This window comes from Schistocerca cancellata, chromosome 5 (genome assembly GCF_023864275.1).
Source record: "Schistocerca cancellata isolate TAMUIC-IGC-003103 chromosome 5, iqSchCanc2.1, whole genome shotgun sequence".
In the NCBI taxonomy this organism is placed as follows: domain Eukaryota; kingdom Metazoa; phylum Arthropoda; class Insecta; order Orthoptera; family Acrididae; genus Schistocerca; species Schistocerca cancellata.
This window is the reverse complement of record NC_064630.1, coordinates 85,464,712-85,484,207: the sequence shown is the minus strand read 5'-3', so window position 1 is coordinate 85,484,207 and position 19,496 is coordinate 85,464,712. Positions and strand designations below refer to the sequence as shown.

The following is a 19,496-nucleotide window of genomic DNA, read 5'->3' as shown; positions in this document are numbered from 1 at the left end:
CATCTCCGATGGCACGCTCCTTCCAACTGGAGGCCCCCTTCACAACGGGGCCCACCCACCTTGGTGATTGTTCACACCTCAGATCACACCTCCCGAACACCTGACAGAGGGACCAATCAGCAACTTGGCCTGTACCAGAGGGTACGTGTGAACCCTACCTTTTGACCCAGGGCTGGGAATTAGACCTACGCATTGCCCAGTCACCTGTTATGCACCAGACGCATGGGCCAGACATCAGGGGTGCGCAGGGAGGAAGAAGAAAAAGAGGAACGTCAAACACAGAAGTGGAAGAATGGGAGGAGAAGGGAAACAATGAAAGAAAAAGGGAACGAAACACATTTGTGACACTGTTCTTACGTCAGTGACATATAATGCGTAACATTCCCAATAACACCCCAGACAATGGTGGCCGTGTGGTTCTAGGCGCTTCAGCCTGGAACCGCGCGACCGCTACGGTCGCAGGTTCGAATCCTGCCTCGGGCATGGATGTGTGTGTTGTCCTTAGGTTAGTTAGGTTTAAGTAGTTCTAAGTTCTAGGGGACTGATGACCTCAGATGTTAAGTCCCATAGTGCTCAGAGCCATTTGAACCATTTTGAACACCCCAGACATGTTCCCCAAGGGAGGGGAAGAAGAACAGCAAGACGACAGACATGCAGCACAGAAGGGAAAAGATGCTGCACAGGCTGGGGCCCCGTGGTAGCCAAGCACGAACCCACCAAAGGGTGGCAAGCCCCCTGGCAGGCCATCAGAAAGTGCCAACCCCAAGGAAATTATTAAGAGCTAACAATGAAAACTGACACGTTTACAATAAATCTGCCACCAGAAGAAGCATGCAAGTGTTGTGAAAAACAGAAGATATAAATTCGTGAACCTTGGTTCAGCATGCTTTGTCATAAATATAGTCAATGAGGTAAAATACTGCTGATTCCATTTTTTTCAGCCTAGAAGAACGACATAAAAAAATCGATACAATAAAATGTACCGTAGGTTACATTATAATTTTTTTACCATGCGAGCTTTTCAGCGAGAATTTATAAAAATGAGAGAAATGTATATATTGCCTACCACTTACCACGCATAATCATATAAATAATTATACTGTCAATGAATGGAGAGCACATTCAATGAAGAAGTTAACATATGTGCATTAATAATTGAGCCATAGAACGAAGTTAAAAAGTCCTCAAGCAACAACACAAGAGTTATTTCCGAAGGTAAAAAAAAGTTAAACTAACGATAGCAATGTTATGTAAAAAATGTATAGTCGTTCAGAGGGATCTAGTGCCTCTGGCCTAATTACAAGTCTGTGCATCAAGTTTCGACGGCTGCTACACGTTACTAATAATGACTACTTCACAAATATAATTAAATGATCATTTTTTATTACTGAAGGAATACTGGGATTTCTGCGAGGTGATGTTGACAATACGAAAAAGATTATAAGATACGGCAATAGCAAAAATGAATACCATTCAATAAGTGCTATGGACTTACGACAGTAAATTCTCAGAGGTAGTTATTTTTAATGAGTTGTTCTGTCTGCCTTATAAGACGTTCGGAAATGTGGTTCCCTCAAACTGATGGAAATATAAATACAAAGAGCTGTACGTGATTTATGACGTATTGTTTTAACAATTGCCAGAAGCGGTGAACAAACGAAAAGTTGCACATTACCAATATTTCGTTGATGATTGCTGAAATATGTCCTTCTGCAGCCATTTTTTTTCAGTTCTACTTACAAGCCGTTAAAACAACAACAAATAAACTTTTTCAGAGTTTACACGAAAGCTCACTGCAAACATAGACATCATAACTTCTCGTAAACAAAACCACCGGCAGCCACTACTAGCAAAGATATTACGTTTGGTGCTGCCATACCGAAGATGTTAGAACCACCTTGTTACGTCCAAGGAGGTTCCGTCTCGTTTCCGTCGGAATTAACACAATCTATGCCTCGTTGTTTGTACATAATGGAAAGCGTTGGTTTGTGTTGGTAAATGACTAAATGTCTATTTCTCGTGGCGTCAGCTAGACTATCAAGATGCCAAAAGTTGTTTCGAGAAGTATAGTGTGTTCTGACACAAAGGACCAGGAAGAATACAGTGAAGAAAAACCGTTACACATTTATTACTGCTTGTGTGGCCAGATGACATTAATATTAGGTATGTCTTTTCTGTTTTCTTTTTTTTTAACGTGTAAAACTATACAAAATCAAAATATATTGCAGTAGCAAACTATACAGTTGACAAGAAACTTGAAAGGGAAAAGAACAGCCATTCTGATCGCATGATTCTAGAGAGTTGATAGCAACATCCTCTAGCCTTGGTATTGTTTGTTATTAATACGATGCAATACAGTGAAGCTTTCATGCATCTTCGACAATATAATCACTAGATACATAGATTGTACTCATACATACTCGCAGATAACTTATATCTGTTGCTACACCACATAGTTTTTTTTTTCATTTTCGAGACACTAGTGTCTATTCAAAAAGAAAGAGAAAAAATACTTTTATTGTACAGATAACAGTATTTGTATGTGACAGAAATAACTGTGATAAAACCAAAGAAATGCCCCTCACAGATGAGACTATCAGTATCTTAGTGGTGAACTGGTAAACAATTCACAACTAAATTCCAGTGTGTGAGCACACCCTAAAAGGAATTTAAGCCCACATTACACGAGGTACAGACAATGGGGCTCATATGATAGGCCTAGTTTGTAGGGGGGAGGGGGCAGTGAGCTTGGATATGAAGTATTTTTAATAATTTGGGAGATGAATTGTGACTTTTAAGTAGTCATAAAAAAGTTCGAGTTCCAACACTGTTAAAATCTCGCATAAAAACGATTTTTAAATTGTATTCAGGTGGAGGGGAGCTGACTACACTGTATTTATCCCTTTCATGAGAACTAATGGGGAGTGGGGCTGTTGCTTTGTGGGTATGGGCACCTGTGTACAGATAGCTGGCTGTAACCTGAAATTGTCAGCAGTGGGATGTTTGCAGCAATTCAAAACATATATCAAAAAGACTGGTGAATGGAAGTGGTGTAGGCTATTTGTCGCAGTATACAAGAAACTCAAATTCACCACTAAGGAAGTGGAAACAGTGTAAAAGGTTGAGCAAGACTCGGCACCAAGTGTATGCATAAACTTGTGATTTGGCCTTTCTGTTGACTGCCGTATTCATACCCAGATGTGAGTGAAAACTTTTGATAAAACCTCAGCTTATCCATACATATACATTCTCCAGTCATACTGTCATCATGGAAGGATACTTTAATCATCCAACCATTGATTTGGATATTTATAATTTTGTAATTAGTGGGCATGACAAGACATCCTGTGAAACAGTACAAAATACTCTCTCCAAAAACTACTTAGAACAGATGGTTTGTAAACCCAAGAATGAGTGAAATATATATCTAATGGCAACAAATAAAACTGACCTTTTTGAGGATGGTCATGTTGAAACGTATCCAGTGATTGTGAGGCTGCTGTAGCAGCTGTGATTGCCATAGTACAAAGGGTCACAAAAAAAGTAAGCAGGTACACATATTCAATAAAATAGATAGAGACAGTTGTCTCATATCTTGGGGATGAACTTGGAATATTTAACTGTGTGCAGAAGCATGAAGATGAACTGTGGCCCAAGTTTAGAAGAATAGTTGACAAAACGTTGGATATGTATGTGCTGTGGAACAGTTAATGAATGGAGAGACCCTTCTAGTAGTAAACTGGATTTAATGTCCCATTGACAAAAAAGTCATTAGAGTCATGATATACAGTCACAAAAAGACAAGTAAATAAAATAAGAAACAAGCATAAAGCAGCAGATGGGCAAATGTAAAATGCGAAGTGTTTGGTTGTCAAAACATAAAGAAAAAAATGGAAATAGGTCTAGAGATAGTTGTTGATTTGATGCAGCTCTCCATGCCTCTCTATCCTGTGCAAACCTTTTCATCTCCTAATAACTACTGCAACTTACATCCTTCTGAATCTGCTTACTGTTTTCATCTCACAGTCTCACTCTACAATTTTTAGCCCCCACACTGACCTCCAGTACTAAATTGGTGATCCTGTCATGTCTCGAAGTGTGTCCTATCAACTGATCTCATCTTCTAGTCAGATTGTGCCATAAATTTCTTTTCTCTCAAATTCTACTCGGCACCACCACATTAATTACGCAGTCTACCTACCTAATGTTCAGTATTCTTGTGTAGCACAAGACAAAGGTCCAATCTTTTTCATTTTATCTTCCAAGAACTACTTCATGCATTGGCTGATGGCCTGCCTCTGTTCACTTGACATCACTTTTCTGTGTTGTGAATTTTGTTGCTGGACAACAAATTTTCCAGTATTGATCAGTAGCCTGAAACTTTCCCTGTTGTTTATGGTTTTTTTTTTTTGTGACATTAAGTTTTCTCAATTCCTTTCTTGTCTCTTCCAGCCATCCCATGCTGTTTTTTAATTTGAAAATGAAGTTAAAAAAATTTTCATCGTTAGACTATTGTCATTTATTTTGTATATATGACTGTAAAATTTTAATCTCCTCTTTATTATTGAATCTGCGGTTGTTTCTATAGAGATCTCTGTTTCTCCTCTTCGCCCATGTGGTATCTTTGTCTTTTGGGGCCCAAAAATTTTTCTGAGGATTTTCCTTTCTTTCTTTTGCAGCTCTTCTTGTTCACTTCTTTTATTCATTGTTAGGCATTCAAATCTGTAAAGTGGTTCCAGTTTAATTACTGCAGCATAATGTTTAATTTTTGCCTGAAATGGTACTGATCTTTTATTATATTGGTTTTGGGTGATTGGTTGGTTGGTTTGTGGGATTAAAGGGACCAGACTGCTACGGTCATCGGTCCCTGTTTTGGGTGAGTTTGTATGCTAATTCCATTTTCTTTGATCTGTCCTTACTTGTGATGTTGTTTAACCAATTTGATTGTATCCATTCTTCTAACTCTTGTTGTTGATGTTTCCGTGTTGCATTTGTATATATTTTTCTCTGTTGTGTTTATCTTCAATGTATTCCATTTTCTCATATGATACTAGTAATCCGGTTTTAGCTGCAGTTTTGTGAAGTGTTTCTATCATTATCTTTCCATCTGTTTTGTCCTTAGAAATTACTGCAATATCGTCAGCAAAAGCGAGACATTTCACCTCAAATCATTCTCTTCCTTCTCCTAGATGGATTCCTTCAATGTTTTTCTCTTTTAGTTCTTTATCCCACTCTCTCATGACCTTTTCTAAAACCATATCGAAGAGAATTGGTGAGAGCATATAGCCTTGTCAAAGTCCTGTGTTAATTCTGGAGGGTTCAGAAACTTCTCCTAGAAATTTAATTTTTGAAGTTGTCTCTGTGAGTGTCTGTTCGACTAATTATCTGGTTGTCAGTACTTGCTTCTTACAGTGTTAGGAATACTGTCTGGCTTCAGTATTGTATGCTTTTTCTGAAATGAATGAATGTAATGACTGTGTTAAAGTTTCACATTGTTCTGGTCCTGAGGATAGTTTTTGAGTTTAAAATTTGCTCTGAGCACAATCTATTTTGTCTGAACCCTGCTTGGTATTCGCCAGTTGTGTGTTCTACTTGATCTTCTACCTGATTCAGTAGAGCTTTGGGCATAATTTTATAGGTGACTGGATGTAGAGGTATGCCCCAGTAATTGTGGATGTTTGTCCTGTCACCCTTCTTATATAGTTTCCAGTTGTCCAGTATGCTTTTTTTTTCTCTCAGCAGTCTTTAATAACCTCATAAATGGTTGTGGCTGCCCACTTCCATCCCAGTTTCCACATCTCAGCTAATATGCCATCTTCACCTGGCACTCTGTTGTTTTTCAGTTGGCCAATGTGTTGTTCAGTTTGATGCAGTGATTGGGTTTCTGAAGGTGAGTTTTCCTTTTGAGGCTGTCTGAAAATTAGTTATGTTGGTTCCTCGCAGTTCAGAAGCTTTTTGAAGTATTTTGCTAGTAACTCACAGTTGTCTTTGTCGTTAGAAGTCAGTTTGCCTGTTGAATCTTTTAAATGTAGGCTCATCAGCTTGTAACCTGTTATTTCTTCTTTGAAAACTGTGTAGAAATTCCTAGTGTTATTCAGTCTAAAATTTGTAGCTATTTCCTCTAATCGTTTGTTGTCATATTTCTGTTTCTCTGTTTGAATAATTTTTAGTGTCTGTTTTGTGATCTCAGGGAATGTGTTCCATTTTCTTTCCTTTTTGCAGGAGTTCCATTTTCGCCAAGCAGTTAGTCTATGCTCTGTCGCTTCGTCACATGTCTTATTCCACCACCTCTGTTTCTGTCTTCTGTGTGGTTGTTGTAGTTTGTTCACTGTTTCTATGACTGCTTCTGTAATTTCGTGCCAGTTTCTTATCTTCTTTGCATGAATTCATTCCTGTTCTCTGATGACAGAAACTTTGTGTCAATTCTATGGACTTTTTTAATTTTGTTGTTTGGTCTTTTAATTTGAAATTTGGCTTTGATTTTTGTTAAAAAGTGGTCCAAATCTATGCCTATTCCTCTTCTGACCTGTACGTTCATGATTTCTCTATGGATTTGTTTGGTTATTGCCACAAGATCCAGTTGATATGAGCCTAAATGTTTATTAGGTGAAGACCAGGTCTTCTTTCTCCTTTGTAATTTCCTGAAAAAGGTTTCTCCATTCTTATTGGTGTGTTTGTGTGCAGGAATATTTCCTGCTATTTCCTCGTATTTCTGTTCTCTTCCAATCTGTGCGTTGAAGTCTCCTATGCGTAGTTGTACGTAGTGCTTTGGTATTTTTGGTGTTTCATTTTCTAGTGTCTCCTAAAATTGTTTGACATTTTCTGGATTTTTTCTGTTGTCATTGTTGGTAGGTGCAGTGCATTTTTGATGGTATAGCTCTTGTTTGCTGGTCTAAATGAGAGAAGTGAGATTTGCTGTGATGGGGATGCAAAACTCGTTGTAGATTCTGCTTGACCGTGAAAGCTGTTCAAAGCATAGTGACGCTCTGTTTATTCTTTATGGTCAGTTTTCCTTTATAGATCCAGTAGCCCTCTGATTCAAATGCATCCTCATCCCCGTATCAGGTTTCCTTAAGTGCTATTATGAGTATGTTGCATCTAACACATTTGTCAGTTGTTTAAGTTATCCAGTCTTGCGTAGGGTTTTGATGTTCAATGTGTGTAGCAGATGTTTCTTCTTAGGCCTTATGCGCGGTGTTCTAGGAAGCTCCAACTCTTCCTTACACAACCTTCCAGGCTCACCAGACTCTGACGGCCTAGTTACATCACTATTTCCAGCGATGAAGGATTGTTTACCTCCTGGACAGGCACGGCTCATGATTAAAGGCTCTGAGGCGGAGCCGCCCCAAAATATATGTTAAAGTATATTTCGCAAGAACATATTACATAATTTAAATTATCAGGACGAATTTCGCATACTTCCCATTCCAATTAAAATAATGACACTCAACATTTTTGGAACTGTTTGTATCAATAGATATTTTCCGAACGGTTAGTAGTGTTTAGGCTGCGCCTTGGAACGTCCGTAAGCTGCATGTAGTAGCGATTTGGGGGGCGTGGCTTTTACATAGTACTGCTCTTTATGGGCGACCCGTAGGCTCAGAGCTTGCAGCCTAAGGGAGTCATACCAACCACCACACATTTTTCAGGTTCCACTATCTATGTAATAAAGGAATGTAGAGTGGCTGAAGCTTCGCTATCCAATCTCTGTCTCTGCACATCTCTACTACACTTCAATGCGTCATTAATTGACATTTACCGAGCGGGGTGGCGCAGTGGTTAGACACTGGACTCGCATTCGGGAGGACGACGGTTCAATCCCGCGTCCGGCCATCCTGATTTAGATTTTCCGTGATTTCCCTAAATCACTCCAGGCAAATGCCGGGATGGTTCCTCTGAAAGGGCACGGCCGACTTCCTTCCCAATCCTTCCCTAATCCGATGAGACCGATGACCACGCTGTCTGGTCTCCTTCCCCAAACCAACCAACCAATTGACATTTAGTATTATTGTTTTGATAATGTTTTACATAGTTGTTTTGTTTCTGCCATTGGCTATTTTATCCACATTTAGAATAAGTTTGCAAATATCCCACCAGAGTGCACTAGACTACAGTAACATACCAGTACTGCCATCTAGCGAGAGTTTCGTAAGTAGTTATAGGACAAAGCGTGCGAAATTTGTCCCGTTACTTTACTTTCTTTGCTTGCTGATGCTGACTGCTGTTGTTGATACCGTGTGATATTAGAAAGTTTCTTTTTCGGAGTGTATTTTGCAAGATTTCAGTGAGTTTACTTGCTTGTGAATATCTGCGACATACCGCGAGTGTGAAACCAGCGCAATATGAATTCAGTGTGCAATTTAATAGGTAAAAACTTGAAACACAGCCATAGGATGAAAGTGAAAGAACTTGGTGCACCCAGACCCGCATTAAAGATCTCTCCGAAACGCATCTCTTCATATGATTTGCTGCAAAGTGTCAGAAAATGTAATGATGGCGTATAAAAACACTAACCAAAGATTTTAACTCGAAGTTAGCTTCTAATGATATTTAATACCTGATTATAGAAGATACAATACGTAAAATTATGGGTAGAGTGTGATCTGCCCACCCCCTCCCTATGAATTCGTAGTTGTTTATGTCAGACTAATCTGTAGCGTAACCCGAGGTCTGTGTTGGCTCCGATCAATAAATGCCGCAGCCTTCCCCAGTATAGAAACCACGAACTGCGCCTGCTCTGGAGTACTTTTCTGTCCAGCGTTTACCATCATGTCTTGGTTGAAAGTAAATTAGAACATGTTTGCCCCTCGATGTGATGTTACATCTGTGATCAAATTGTCAAATGAGTCGTAAGAGGCCACCCAATATGGGAACAGACACCTTTATTAGCTGACCACTTTGGTAAAAGATGCTATCAATTTTTGCAGCCACCGTCAACATGTAGGGAGACACTGATCACGTAGCTGCTTGTCGCAAGGCAGGTGCGATGTGGATTTTTGTTCTGCTTTTTTGGTTGCCTCTTCCGCTAGATCCACCGTACTGAGGTCCTTCGTCTCCTCCTTTACTACTGTTGAGGTATCATAGTCAGGAGAAAATGATTTGTCCACCTTCTTTGCTGTTGAGATTAATATTTTCATTAAATCTATATTTGATGTTAACAAATTTCTTTTCTTACCATTGCCAATCTATGTTTTATAATCTCTCTACTTCTGTCATCATCAGTTATTCTTCTGCCCAAATAACAAAACTCATCTGCTCTAAGTGTCTTGCTTCCTAATCTAATTCCCTCAGCAACAACTGATTTAATTAAACTACATTCCATTATCTTTGTTTTGCTTTTGGTGATGTTCACCTTAATAGTCGTTTTGAGGCACTGTTCTTTCCATTCAGCTGCTCTTCCAAGTTCTTTGCATCTCTGACAAAATTACAATGCCATTGGCAAGCCTCAAGTTTTTATTTGTTCTCACTGAACTTTATGTCCTGCTTCAAATTTTTGTTTTTGTTTCCTTTACTGTTTGCTCCATGTACATATTGAATAACACTGGTGATAGGCTACAACCCTGTCTCATTCCCTTCTCAACTACTGCTTCCCTTTCATGCCCCTCGACTCTGATAACTGCTGTCTGGTTTCTGTATAAGTTGTAAATAGCCTTTTGCTCCCTGTATTTTACCCCTACTGCCTTTAGAATTTCAAAGAGAGTATTCCACTCAACATTGTTAAAAGCTTTCTCTAAATCTACAATTGCTATAAATGTAGGCTTGCCTTTCCTTAACTTATCTTCTAAGATAAATTGTAGTGTCAGTATTGCCTCGTGTGTTCCTACATTTCTCCAGAAGCCAAACTATTCATCCCCAAGGTCAACTTTTACTAGTTTTTCCATTCTTCTATTAAGAGTTCGTATTAGTACTTTACGCAGTCACTACTTATTAAACTGATAGTCCAGTAGTATTCACACCTGTCAGCACCTGATTTCTTTGGAAGTGGAATTATTACATTGTTCTTGAAGTCTGAGGGAATTTCGTCAGTCTTATACATATTGCACAAAATATGGAAGAGTTTCATTATGGGTGGCTCTCCCACGGCTGTCAGTAATTCTGATGGAATATATACTCCAAGAGCCGTGTTTCAACCATCTCCCTTGCAGAAGCCTTCTATATATGCCTTCCACCTTTCAGCATTCTCTTCTTTGCTTAGGACCAGTTTACCATCTGAGCTCTTGATATTCATACAGCTACCTCTCTTTTCCCCCAAAGGTCTCTTTAATTTTCCTCTAGGTATCTATCTTTCCCCTAGTGAAATGTGCTTCTAAATCCATACATTTGTCCTCTAGCCATTCCTGTTTATCCATTTTCCACTTCCTGTCTCATTTGTTAGATATTAGTATTCCCTTTTGCCTGCTTCATCTGCTGCATTTTTATATTTTCTGCTTTTATAATGAAAGTCAGTATCTCCTGTGTTATCTGAGAATTTCTGTTAGGTCTTGTTGTTTTAACTATTTGATCCTCTCATGTCTTGAACCTTCCTGGCAGATTAAAACTCGAACTCGGGACCTTTGCCTTTCGTGGGTAGAGCGGTAGAACACTTGCCCACGAAAACATTAAAACAGAACAAAGCCTAATGGAGTTCTTAACAGATTCTGTACAGTACATTGGAACCGGACACCCTCTCAGGGTGGTGACCTGTTCCAGAGGTGGGCATGTGCCAACAAAAGATATCTTGAATTTGACAGAACTCATTTCCATAGTGCTGATAATGCATTTCGTGGGATTTAGTAGTATTATTGATGATGGTATGTGCATTTTTCTGCAAAAGCTGATGTCACTGCCAATCGTTATTGCTAGCAAAATTGAAGTCTAGGCTCCTTAGCACCTCATTTTTAAACCTCTGGAAAGTCTATGTAGCAATGTGCAGGTCATTAGACATGTAGGGGAGTTTAAATAGTCCAAACAGTGTTGTGATAGCCATTTTGTGTGTAACCTCAGAGTGCTACAAGGATATGGTTGTAAACCTCGACAGATCCAGTATGGGAAATATAGTACAACTTGAAAAATGACAAGTGAAATCTCCAGTAGGTCACATCGGATAGCAGTTGGGAATCATTCAAGTATTTATTGCTCTGTAATCACTGCACAGCCACCACCCAACTGACTTCTTTGCAACCAAGTGCAGCAGCAGTGCCCATGTGCTTTCTGTCAGCCATGTTATCTTTTTAGGACCAAGACACTGTTGTTGAGAGAAGACAGGGAGGCCTGCTGCAGTCCATGTATGGTGCACAATCGAGTGGCATGGGGGGGGGGGGGGGTAGATCTGGCACACCAACTGGACGTGTAATACATGGAAATTCCATTAATAGGTGAGAGAATCCTGTGAGAAAATGCACACAGAACACTGCACTGAACCAGCTGACCAATCATTTGTACTGAAGTTGTTCTGTCGAGGACACAACTATGCTGCACAAATCAAGTTGCCTCTGAGGAAAGACACCTTATGAATCAGCAGAAGAGGCCAAGCCAACTGCATTCCTTCCATACTGTGGAGCAACTACTGGCAAGATAGAATGTGTGCTGAAGAAACATGAACTGAGACCAGTGTTCTAGATGTTATGCCCTGTTAAAGACAACACAGGTCTTAGAGTTCCTGGCATGTATGCTATCCCCTGTGAATGTGGGAGAATTTACATAGGCCAAACTGTTCCCACTGTTGCTGAGCATTGTGCTGAGCACTCATTCCAATTAAACCAAAGTAACATGAGAAGTCAGCCTGGCTGAAGACTATCTAGAAAATGACCATAAAATACAGTTTGAAAAGATGAGACTTGTGGCTCAAACAACTTCATGTTGGGATTCTGTTACAAAAGAAGCTAGTGAAATTAGAATAGACAGCAGCAATTTTAACAGACTTACACGGTTAGTAGGGCATGGGGGTGGGCTTTGGACATTGAACATTTAGCGAAAGCAAAGACAGAGGCTTGATGCTTGTGGGGACATGGGAGCAGCAGTTTCAAATGTGGTGCTGGCCCCTCGCACAATCTGACGCCACTCAGTTCTGCAGCGGGACAGAGATTCTAAGAGCTGCCCATGTCACTCAAGCCCTCTCTAGAATGTTCCAGATGCTGCAATTGCCTCTATATAAGCAGAACACCTTGTCAGCTCTGGCAGTCAGTGATTTTAACTCTTGGTGACAATGGTGGAGACAGCTATTGAAAGCTTGAGTGTTTTATTCAAAGTTATGTGACTTGAAAACCTAAAAGATTTTATTGAAGCATGCTACTGTGGAAGACTCAGAGGACACAAGTCAAGTATAGGTCCAGATTTATAATTGGGTGAGGGACATTACTGATGATAAAGGTCCACCCCAGAGCTCTTTGCCAGCTAATGTCAGATTTAATGTCATGCAGTTGCAGGTTGCTATGGGGAGCCATTTTCTGTAATGAGATCAGAGTCGTTGCATCATCTCAGCTGCCACAAGAGAACCCGAAATATTACAAATACATCAAAGCCTTTGTGGACCAAAAACTGCAGCTTGGTGGCTTTTTCCGTCATCACTCGGCATGGTTGTTGTTGGCAGAGTTGCTGTTTCTGGCAGGATCACCCTTAAGTCACAAGGGGCTGCCAATTGAGTTCCTCAACCAGAAGCACGATAATCTGCATCGACAAACTGTGCGTTCATGATAGAAACGTTCCTGCCATTCCAGTATGGTCGAAGATTGTCCACTGCCACATGTGTGAGAAATGTTGCAATCAGTTTTCCTGTGGGCTGTAGTGAGCATCTCTATCCTTTATACACTCTAAAAGCTGCAACCTGGTGAATGACTTCATTGAGCCAATGTCAAGTTTCCATAGTGTCCTTGCATGACATGCAACATGGCGAACACCTGTGTAGCTTCAACCTCTAAAATTGTCTCCGCAATTTCTGCAAGCTAGTTCCACTGCAGGTCAAGTATCATTGACAGTAAGATGGGGTCATTTCTAGCAAGTGCAATATCTGTACAGAGTGATGAATTTGTCAAGCACTTCTGAACGTGCCACTAAGTCCATATGGTGCAAGAATGAAGATGGTTTTCTATCTCCCAGCCTCTCCTTGTGCAGCAGCTGCTGCAGCTGTTTCCTGTGTTGATGATAGCCATCACACAATCAATTTTCTCAGTTAATTGTATTTTTTCTGTTGTGTGAGTTTTTTGATCACATTGTTCACACGGTAGTGCTGCAGCAATATTTTCTGCTGCTCTTGGTACTTAACAAACTGCCTGTTGATTTCTGTCTCGGATTTTTTGGCCGATGTTCGTCTGATGATTTTACTGGCGTTTCGTCAGGACGAGTGGCTGGCATTGTCAAAGCTTCACCCTCCATTGCTGATGGTGAACTGGAGCCGAGCTCATGGTCGCAGACTATATGTACCTGGCGCGCCAACATCCGAGGGCTTCTGCATGGTCATTTCTGGTACGATTCTCCTCTTGCTATCTGCAATGGTCATTCGTTGCAGCATGGGAAGCCAGGATCCATTTACCTTAAAGGTTTCTTCTTTCTTGTTGAAGCTATTCCTGTGTTTTTGTATTTCTGTAGCTTCTCTGAACAAGCGAGTGTGATAGTGCCTCTCTGCACCAAATTTTACTACATGGTCAGTCTCACACAGTGCGTGCTCTGCCACAGCTGATATCTCCACCTGCCCCAACCTGCAATGTCGCTTATGTTCTTCGGTCCTGATGTTGATTGATCGTCCAGTTGTTCCCACATAAACTTTTCCACATATGCATGGTATGCGGTATATTCCCGACATTACAGTGGGTCCTTTTCTCCTTTGCAGATCTAATACAATCTTTGATCTTCTTTTTTGGTTTGAAAATAGTCTTTATGCCATGTTTGCGCAATATATGGCCGATTCTGTCCGTCACTCTGTGAATGTGTGGCAGAAAGGCCGTACCTGACATTTCTTTTTCTGATTTGTCTCTTCGCTGAGTGTTCGAGTCTATTACACTTCTAATATAGCTTGTGGAGTACCCATTGCTCCTCAGAACACTTTCCAGGTGTTGCATTTTGTGTCTGAGGTGCTTGATGCCTCTTTTGTGGTTCGGGGGAGGGGAGGGGGGGGGGTTGATAAGTTAGTGCAGTATTGGTCCATGTGTGTCAGTTTTCAACACATGCTGTGTCCAAGGTTTTCGCTAACCCTTGTGACTAGCACATCTAGAAATGGTAGCTTTTTGCCCTTTTCTACTTCCATGGTAAATTTTATGTTGGTATGGAGGCTGTTCAAGTTTCTTGGAAGCCACCGAGCTGTTCTTAACCATGGCTCTACGCAACAGAAGTATCATCGACATATCTGTACCACACCTCAGGTTTGCAAGTTGCTAAATCCAGTGCCTTTGCTTCAAAATGTTCCATGAAGAAGTTGGCCACTACTGGACTAAGAGCACTACCCATGCCGATGTCTTCCAGCTGTTCGTAGAAGTTGCCATTCCAAGTGAACTAGCTCGTGGTGAGACATGCGTGAAAGAGCTTTGTGATGTTTTGTGGGAAAATGGAACCAATGTGCTCCAGGGTGTCACTGAGTGGCTCTTTCATAAACAAAGAAACAATATCAAAGCTGACCAGGATGTTGTTTGGTGCAAGTTTTAGTTTTCTCAGCTTCTTAACTAAATGTCGTGAATCCTTTATGTATGTGTCAGCTCGGATCCAGTTCACCACCAGCGATGGAGGGTGAAGCTTTGACAATGCCAGTCACTCGTGCTGGTGAAACGTCAGTAAAATCATCAGACAAACGTCAGCCGAAGAACCCAAGACAGAAGTCAATAGGCAGGTTGTCAACAAGTGGCCTCGAAAGCCTTAACAATTTTTTATCTAGGTATTCACTTTGTAAGGTGGCAGTCTTCTGATGCAGTCAGTCTTGCTCACAAGGAATTCTTACTGCTGATACAGCGGTTGTTGTTGCTGCTGCTGCTGCTGCTGCTGGGGCTGGCGAATCTGCAGTTGTAGCTTTGCATTCAGCTCCTCCAAATTTGCTTCTGATTATGGCAGGCCTCCAATGTTCATATATCTCATTGACTTTTTGTTCACGTACTATGCACTTGCAAAGTATCCATTCTTGTGTTGGGGCTGCCACCTATGAGCTATGAGTTATCATTTATTCGTGTAACTTTATACGCAATAGCACTTAAAACTAACATCCAGCTGGGTCACTACATAGATACAGGCAGGCATTCATACCACAGGTAGTCTGACATGGTACTGGGTAAATCCGTGCTCTGATATTTCTGTTTCCTGATGTGGAAGTGTGGAGTGCCAAATTGCTGCTGAGCCCTTGAACAAAATACTGTGCCTAGTGTTTGGAAGAAAGCACAGGTCACGCATGTAAAGAAAAGTGATTGTTAAAACTGCCACCAATTATTATTGACATCCAGCTGTTGTAGAATCTTAGAACATATTCTGGGCTCAAATGTAATAAGGTATCTTAAACAGAATAGGCTCTCTATGCCAGCTATCTAGATAGCCATACAACAGGTGCAACCACAACGGAGGGGATCTGTTTAGAGTTCAGGCAAATGTGTGGTTGCTGAAGAGGGGCAGCAGCCTTTTCAGTAGTTGACACGCAACAGTCTGAATGTTTGACTGATCTGGCTTTTTAACATTAACCAAACCGGCCTTGCAGTGCTGGTACTGAAAGCGGCTGAAAGCAAAGGGTAACTACAGCCGTATTTTTCCCGTGGGCATGCAGCTTTACTGTGTGGTTAAATGATGATGGCATTCGCATGGGTAAAGTATTCCGGAGGTAAAATAGTCCCCCATTCGGATCTCTGGGTGTGGACTACTCAGGAGGACATCGTTATCAAGAGGAAGAAAACTGACGTCCTACAGATAGGAGCGTGGAATGTCAGATCCCTTAATTGGGCAGGTAGGTTAGAAAATTTAAAAAGGGAAATGGATGGGTTAAAACTAGATATAGTGGGAATTAGTTAAGTTCGGTGGCAGGGGGAACAAGACTTCTGGTCAGGGGAATACAGGGTTATAAATACAAAATCAAGCAAAATCAGACACGAAGCCCACACCTACGACAGTAGTACAAGTTTATATGCCAACTAGCTCCGCAGATGACAAAGAGATTGAAGAAATGTATGGTGAGACAAAAGAAATTATTCAGATAGTGAAGGAAGATGAAAATTTAATAGTCATGGGAGACTGGAATTCAGTAGTAGTAAAAGGAAGAGAAGGAACAGTAGTAGGTGAATATGGAATGAAGGCAAGGAATGAAAGAGGAAGCTGCCTGGTAGAATTTTGCACAGAGCAAAATTTCATCATAGCTAACACTTGGCTTAAGAATCATGAAAGGAGGTTGTACACATGGAAGAGGCTGGAGACACTGGAAGGTTTCAGATAGATTATATAATGGTAAGGCAGAGATTTAGGAATCAGGTTTTTAAATTGTAAGACATTTCCAGGGGCAGATGTGGACTCTGACCACAATCTAGTGGTTATGAACTGTAGATTAAAACTGAAGAAACTGCAAAAAGATGAGAATTTAAGGAGATGGGAACTGGATAAACTGAAAGAACCAGAGGTTGTAGAGAGTTTCATAGAGAGCATTAGGGAACAATTGACAAGAACAGGGGGAAAACACAGTAGAAGAAGAATGGGTAACTTCGAGAGGTGAAATAGTGCAGGCAGCTGAGGATCAAGTAGGTAAAAAGACGAGGGCTAGTAGAAATCCTTGGGTAACAGAAGAAATATTGAATTGAATTGATGAAAGGAGAAAATATAAAAATGCAGTAAATGAACCAGCAAAAAGGAATACAAACGTCTCAAAAATAAGATTGACAGAAAGTGCAAAATTGCGAAGCAGGGATGGCTAGAGAACAAATGTAAGGATGTAGAGGCATATATCACTAGAGGTAAGGTGGATACTGCCTACAGGAAAATTAAAGAGACCTTTGGAGAAAAGAGAAGCACTTGTATGAATGTCAAGAGCTCAAATGGAAAACCAGTTCTAGCAAAGAATGGAAAGCAGGAAGGTGGAAGGAGTATGTAGAGGGTCCTATACAAGGGTGATGTACGTGAGGGCAATATTAGTGAAATGGAAGAGGATGTAGATGAAGATGAAATGGGAGATATGATACTGTGTGAAAAATTTGACAGAGCACTGAAAGACCTCTAAGTCGAAACAAGGCCCCAGGAGTAGACAACATTCCATTAGAACTACTTCTAGCCTTGGGAGAGCCAGTCCTGACAAAATTCTACTGTCTGGTGAGCACGATGGATGAGACAGGTGAAATACCATCAGACTTCAAGAAGAGTATAAAAATTTCAGTCCAAAGAAAGCAAGTGTTGACAGGTGTGAAAATTACCAAACTAGCATTTTAATGTCATGGCTGCAAAATACTAACACAAATTCTTTACAGACGAATGGAAAAACTGATAGAAACTGACCTTGGGGAAGATCAGATTGGATTCCGTAGAAATGTTGGAACATGTGAGGCAATACTGACCCAATGACTTATCTTAGAAGATAGATTAAGGAACGGCAAACCTACATTTCTAGCATTTGTAGACTTGGAGAAAGCTTTTGACAATGTTGACTGGAATACTCTCTTTCAAATTCTGAAGGTGGCAGGGGTCAAATGCAGGGAGTGACAGGCTATTTACAATTTGTACGGAAACCATATGGCAGTTATGAGAGTCAAGGGGCATGAAGGGGAAGAAGTGGTCGAGAAGGGAGTGAAACAGGGTTGCAGCCTATCCCCGATGTTATTCAGTCTTTTATTGAGCAAGCTGTAAAGGAAACAGAAGAAAACTTTGGAGTAGGAATTAAAATCCATGGAGAAGAAATAAAAACTTTGTGGTTTGCCAATGACATTGTAATTCTGTCAGAGACAGCAAAGAACCTGGAAGAGCAGTTGAACAGAATGGACAGTGTCTCGAAAGGAGGATATAAGATGAACATCAACAAAACCAAAAAGAGGATAATGGACTGTAGTCGAATTAAATCAGGTGATGCTGAGGGAATTAGATTAGGAAATGAGGCACTTAAAGTAGTAGATGAGTTTTGCTATTTGGGGAGCAAAATAACTAATGATGGTTGAAGTAGAGAGGATGTAAAAAGTAGACTGGCTATGGCAAGGAAAACGTTTCTAAAGAAGAGAAATTTGTTAACATAGAGTATCGATTTAAGTGTCATGAAGTCTTTTTCTGAAAGTATTTGTATGGAGTGTAGCTGTTTACGGAAGTGAAACATGGACAGTAAATAGTTTAGACAAGAAGATAATAGAAGCTTTCGAAATGTGGTGCTACAGAAGAATGCCATAGATTAGATGGGTGGATCACATAACTAATGAGGAGGTACTGAATAGAATTGGGGAGAAGAGGAATTTGTGGCACAAATTGACTAGAAGGAGGTATTGGTTGGTAGCATACGTTCTGAGGCATCAATGGATCATCAATTTAGTATTGGAGGGAAGTGCGGAAGTGAAAATTGTAGAGGAAGACCAAGAGATGAATACACTAAACAGATTCAGAAGAATGTTGGTTGCAGTAGTTACTCAGAGATGAAGAAGCTTGCACAGGATAGAGTAGCGTGGAGAGCTGTGTCAAACCAGTGTCTGGACTGAAGACCACAACAACAACATGTCAACAAACATGGATTTCAAAATCATCCATCTTGCAGACTCAATTTGCACATTTTTTATGTGACATTCTGAAAACTGTAACCAGGTTGATGTAGTATTCCTTGACTTCTGAAAATCATTTGGCTGTGTACCACACCATACACTAATCCTTAATAACAAAAGGTATGATGTGGGGTACTGAACAAATTTTGTGACTGGATTGATGATTTCATGGTAGAGAGAATTCAACATGTTATTTTTGATGGAGAGTCACCAACAGCTGCAGAAATAACTTCAGGAATGTCTAGGGGGTGTATATTAATAGTAACCAGACTTTGGTAGATGATACAGTAATTTATTATAAAATACTGCCTGAAAAAGTTGCAGTAATATTCAGTTGCATCTAGATAAGATGCCGAGTGATGCGAAGTCTGGCAACTTTTAAATGTTCTGTTATGTAACATTTTGCACTTAACAACAGTCAAACCACGTGCTATTTTATGTTTATGATGTCTGTGAGTCACTATTGGAATCTGTCAGCTCATACAAATACCTGGGTGTAATAACATGAAATACAGTTATTATATTTGCTTAGTCATAGGTAAAGCAGGTGGTAGACTTCGATCTTATGGTAGGATACTGGGAAATGCAATGAGTCTTACACGAGAGACTGTCTGGAAAAAGAGTTGTATGACCTGTCCTAAACTGCTGTTCAGGTGTCTGGACTTATACCAAATAGGGCTGATGGTGGTAGGGAATGTTGAACGTACTGAAAGATGGGCAGCATGAATGGTGAGAGATTTATTTGATTGATGGGAGAGCGTCATTGATATAGTGATAGATTTGAACTGGCAAACACTTGAAGATGACACGAACTGCCCCATGCAAGTACACAAGATGTACACC

The 19,496-nt window shown here is 40.4% G+C and overlaps 2 protein-coding genes across 2 annotated transcripts in view; one reads left to right on the top strand and one right to left on the bottom strand.

Annotated features, from left to right (window-relative positions):
• The window catches only part of LOC126187385 (mediator of RNA polymerase II transcription subunit 23), a 152,986-nt gene extending 151,122 nt beyond the window's left edge, over positions 1–1,864 (bottom strand). Inside the window, exon 1 of the mRNA XM_049928435.1 lies at positions 1,676–1,864. Coding sequence (XP_049784392.1) covers positions 1,676–1,720 — 45 coding nt within the window. The 5' untranslated portion in view covers positions 1,721–1,864. The remainder of the gene's footprint in view (positions 1–1,675) is intronic.
• A 58-nt stretch (positions 1,865–1,922) lies between these two features.
• Positions 1,923–19,496, top strand: part of LOC126187386 (STING ER exit protein) — a 35,859-nt gene continuing 18,285 nt past the window's right edge. Inside the window, exon 1 of the mRNA XM_049928436.1 lies at positions 1,923–2,163. Coding sequence (XP_049784393.1) covers positions 2,043–2,163 — 121 coding nt within the window. The 5' untranslated portion in view covers positions 1,923–2,042. The remainder of the gene's footprint in view (positions 2,164–19,496) is intronic.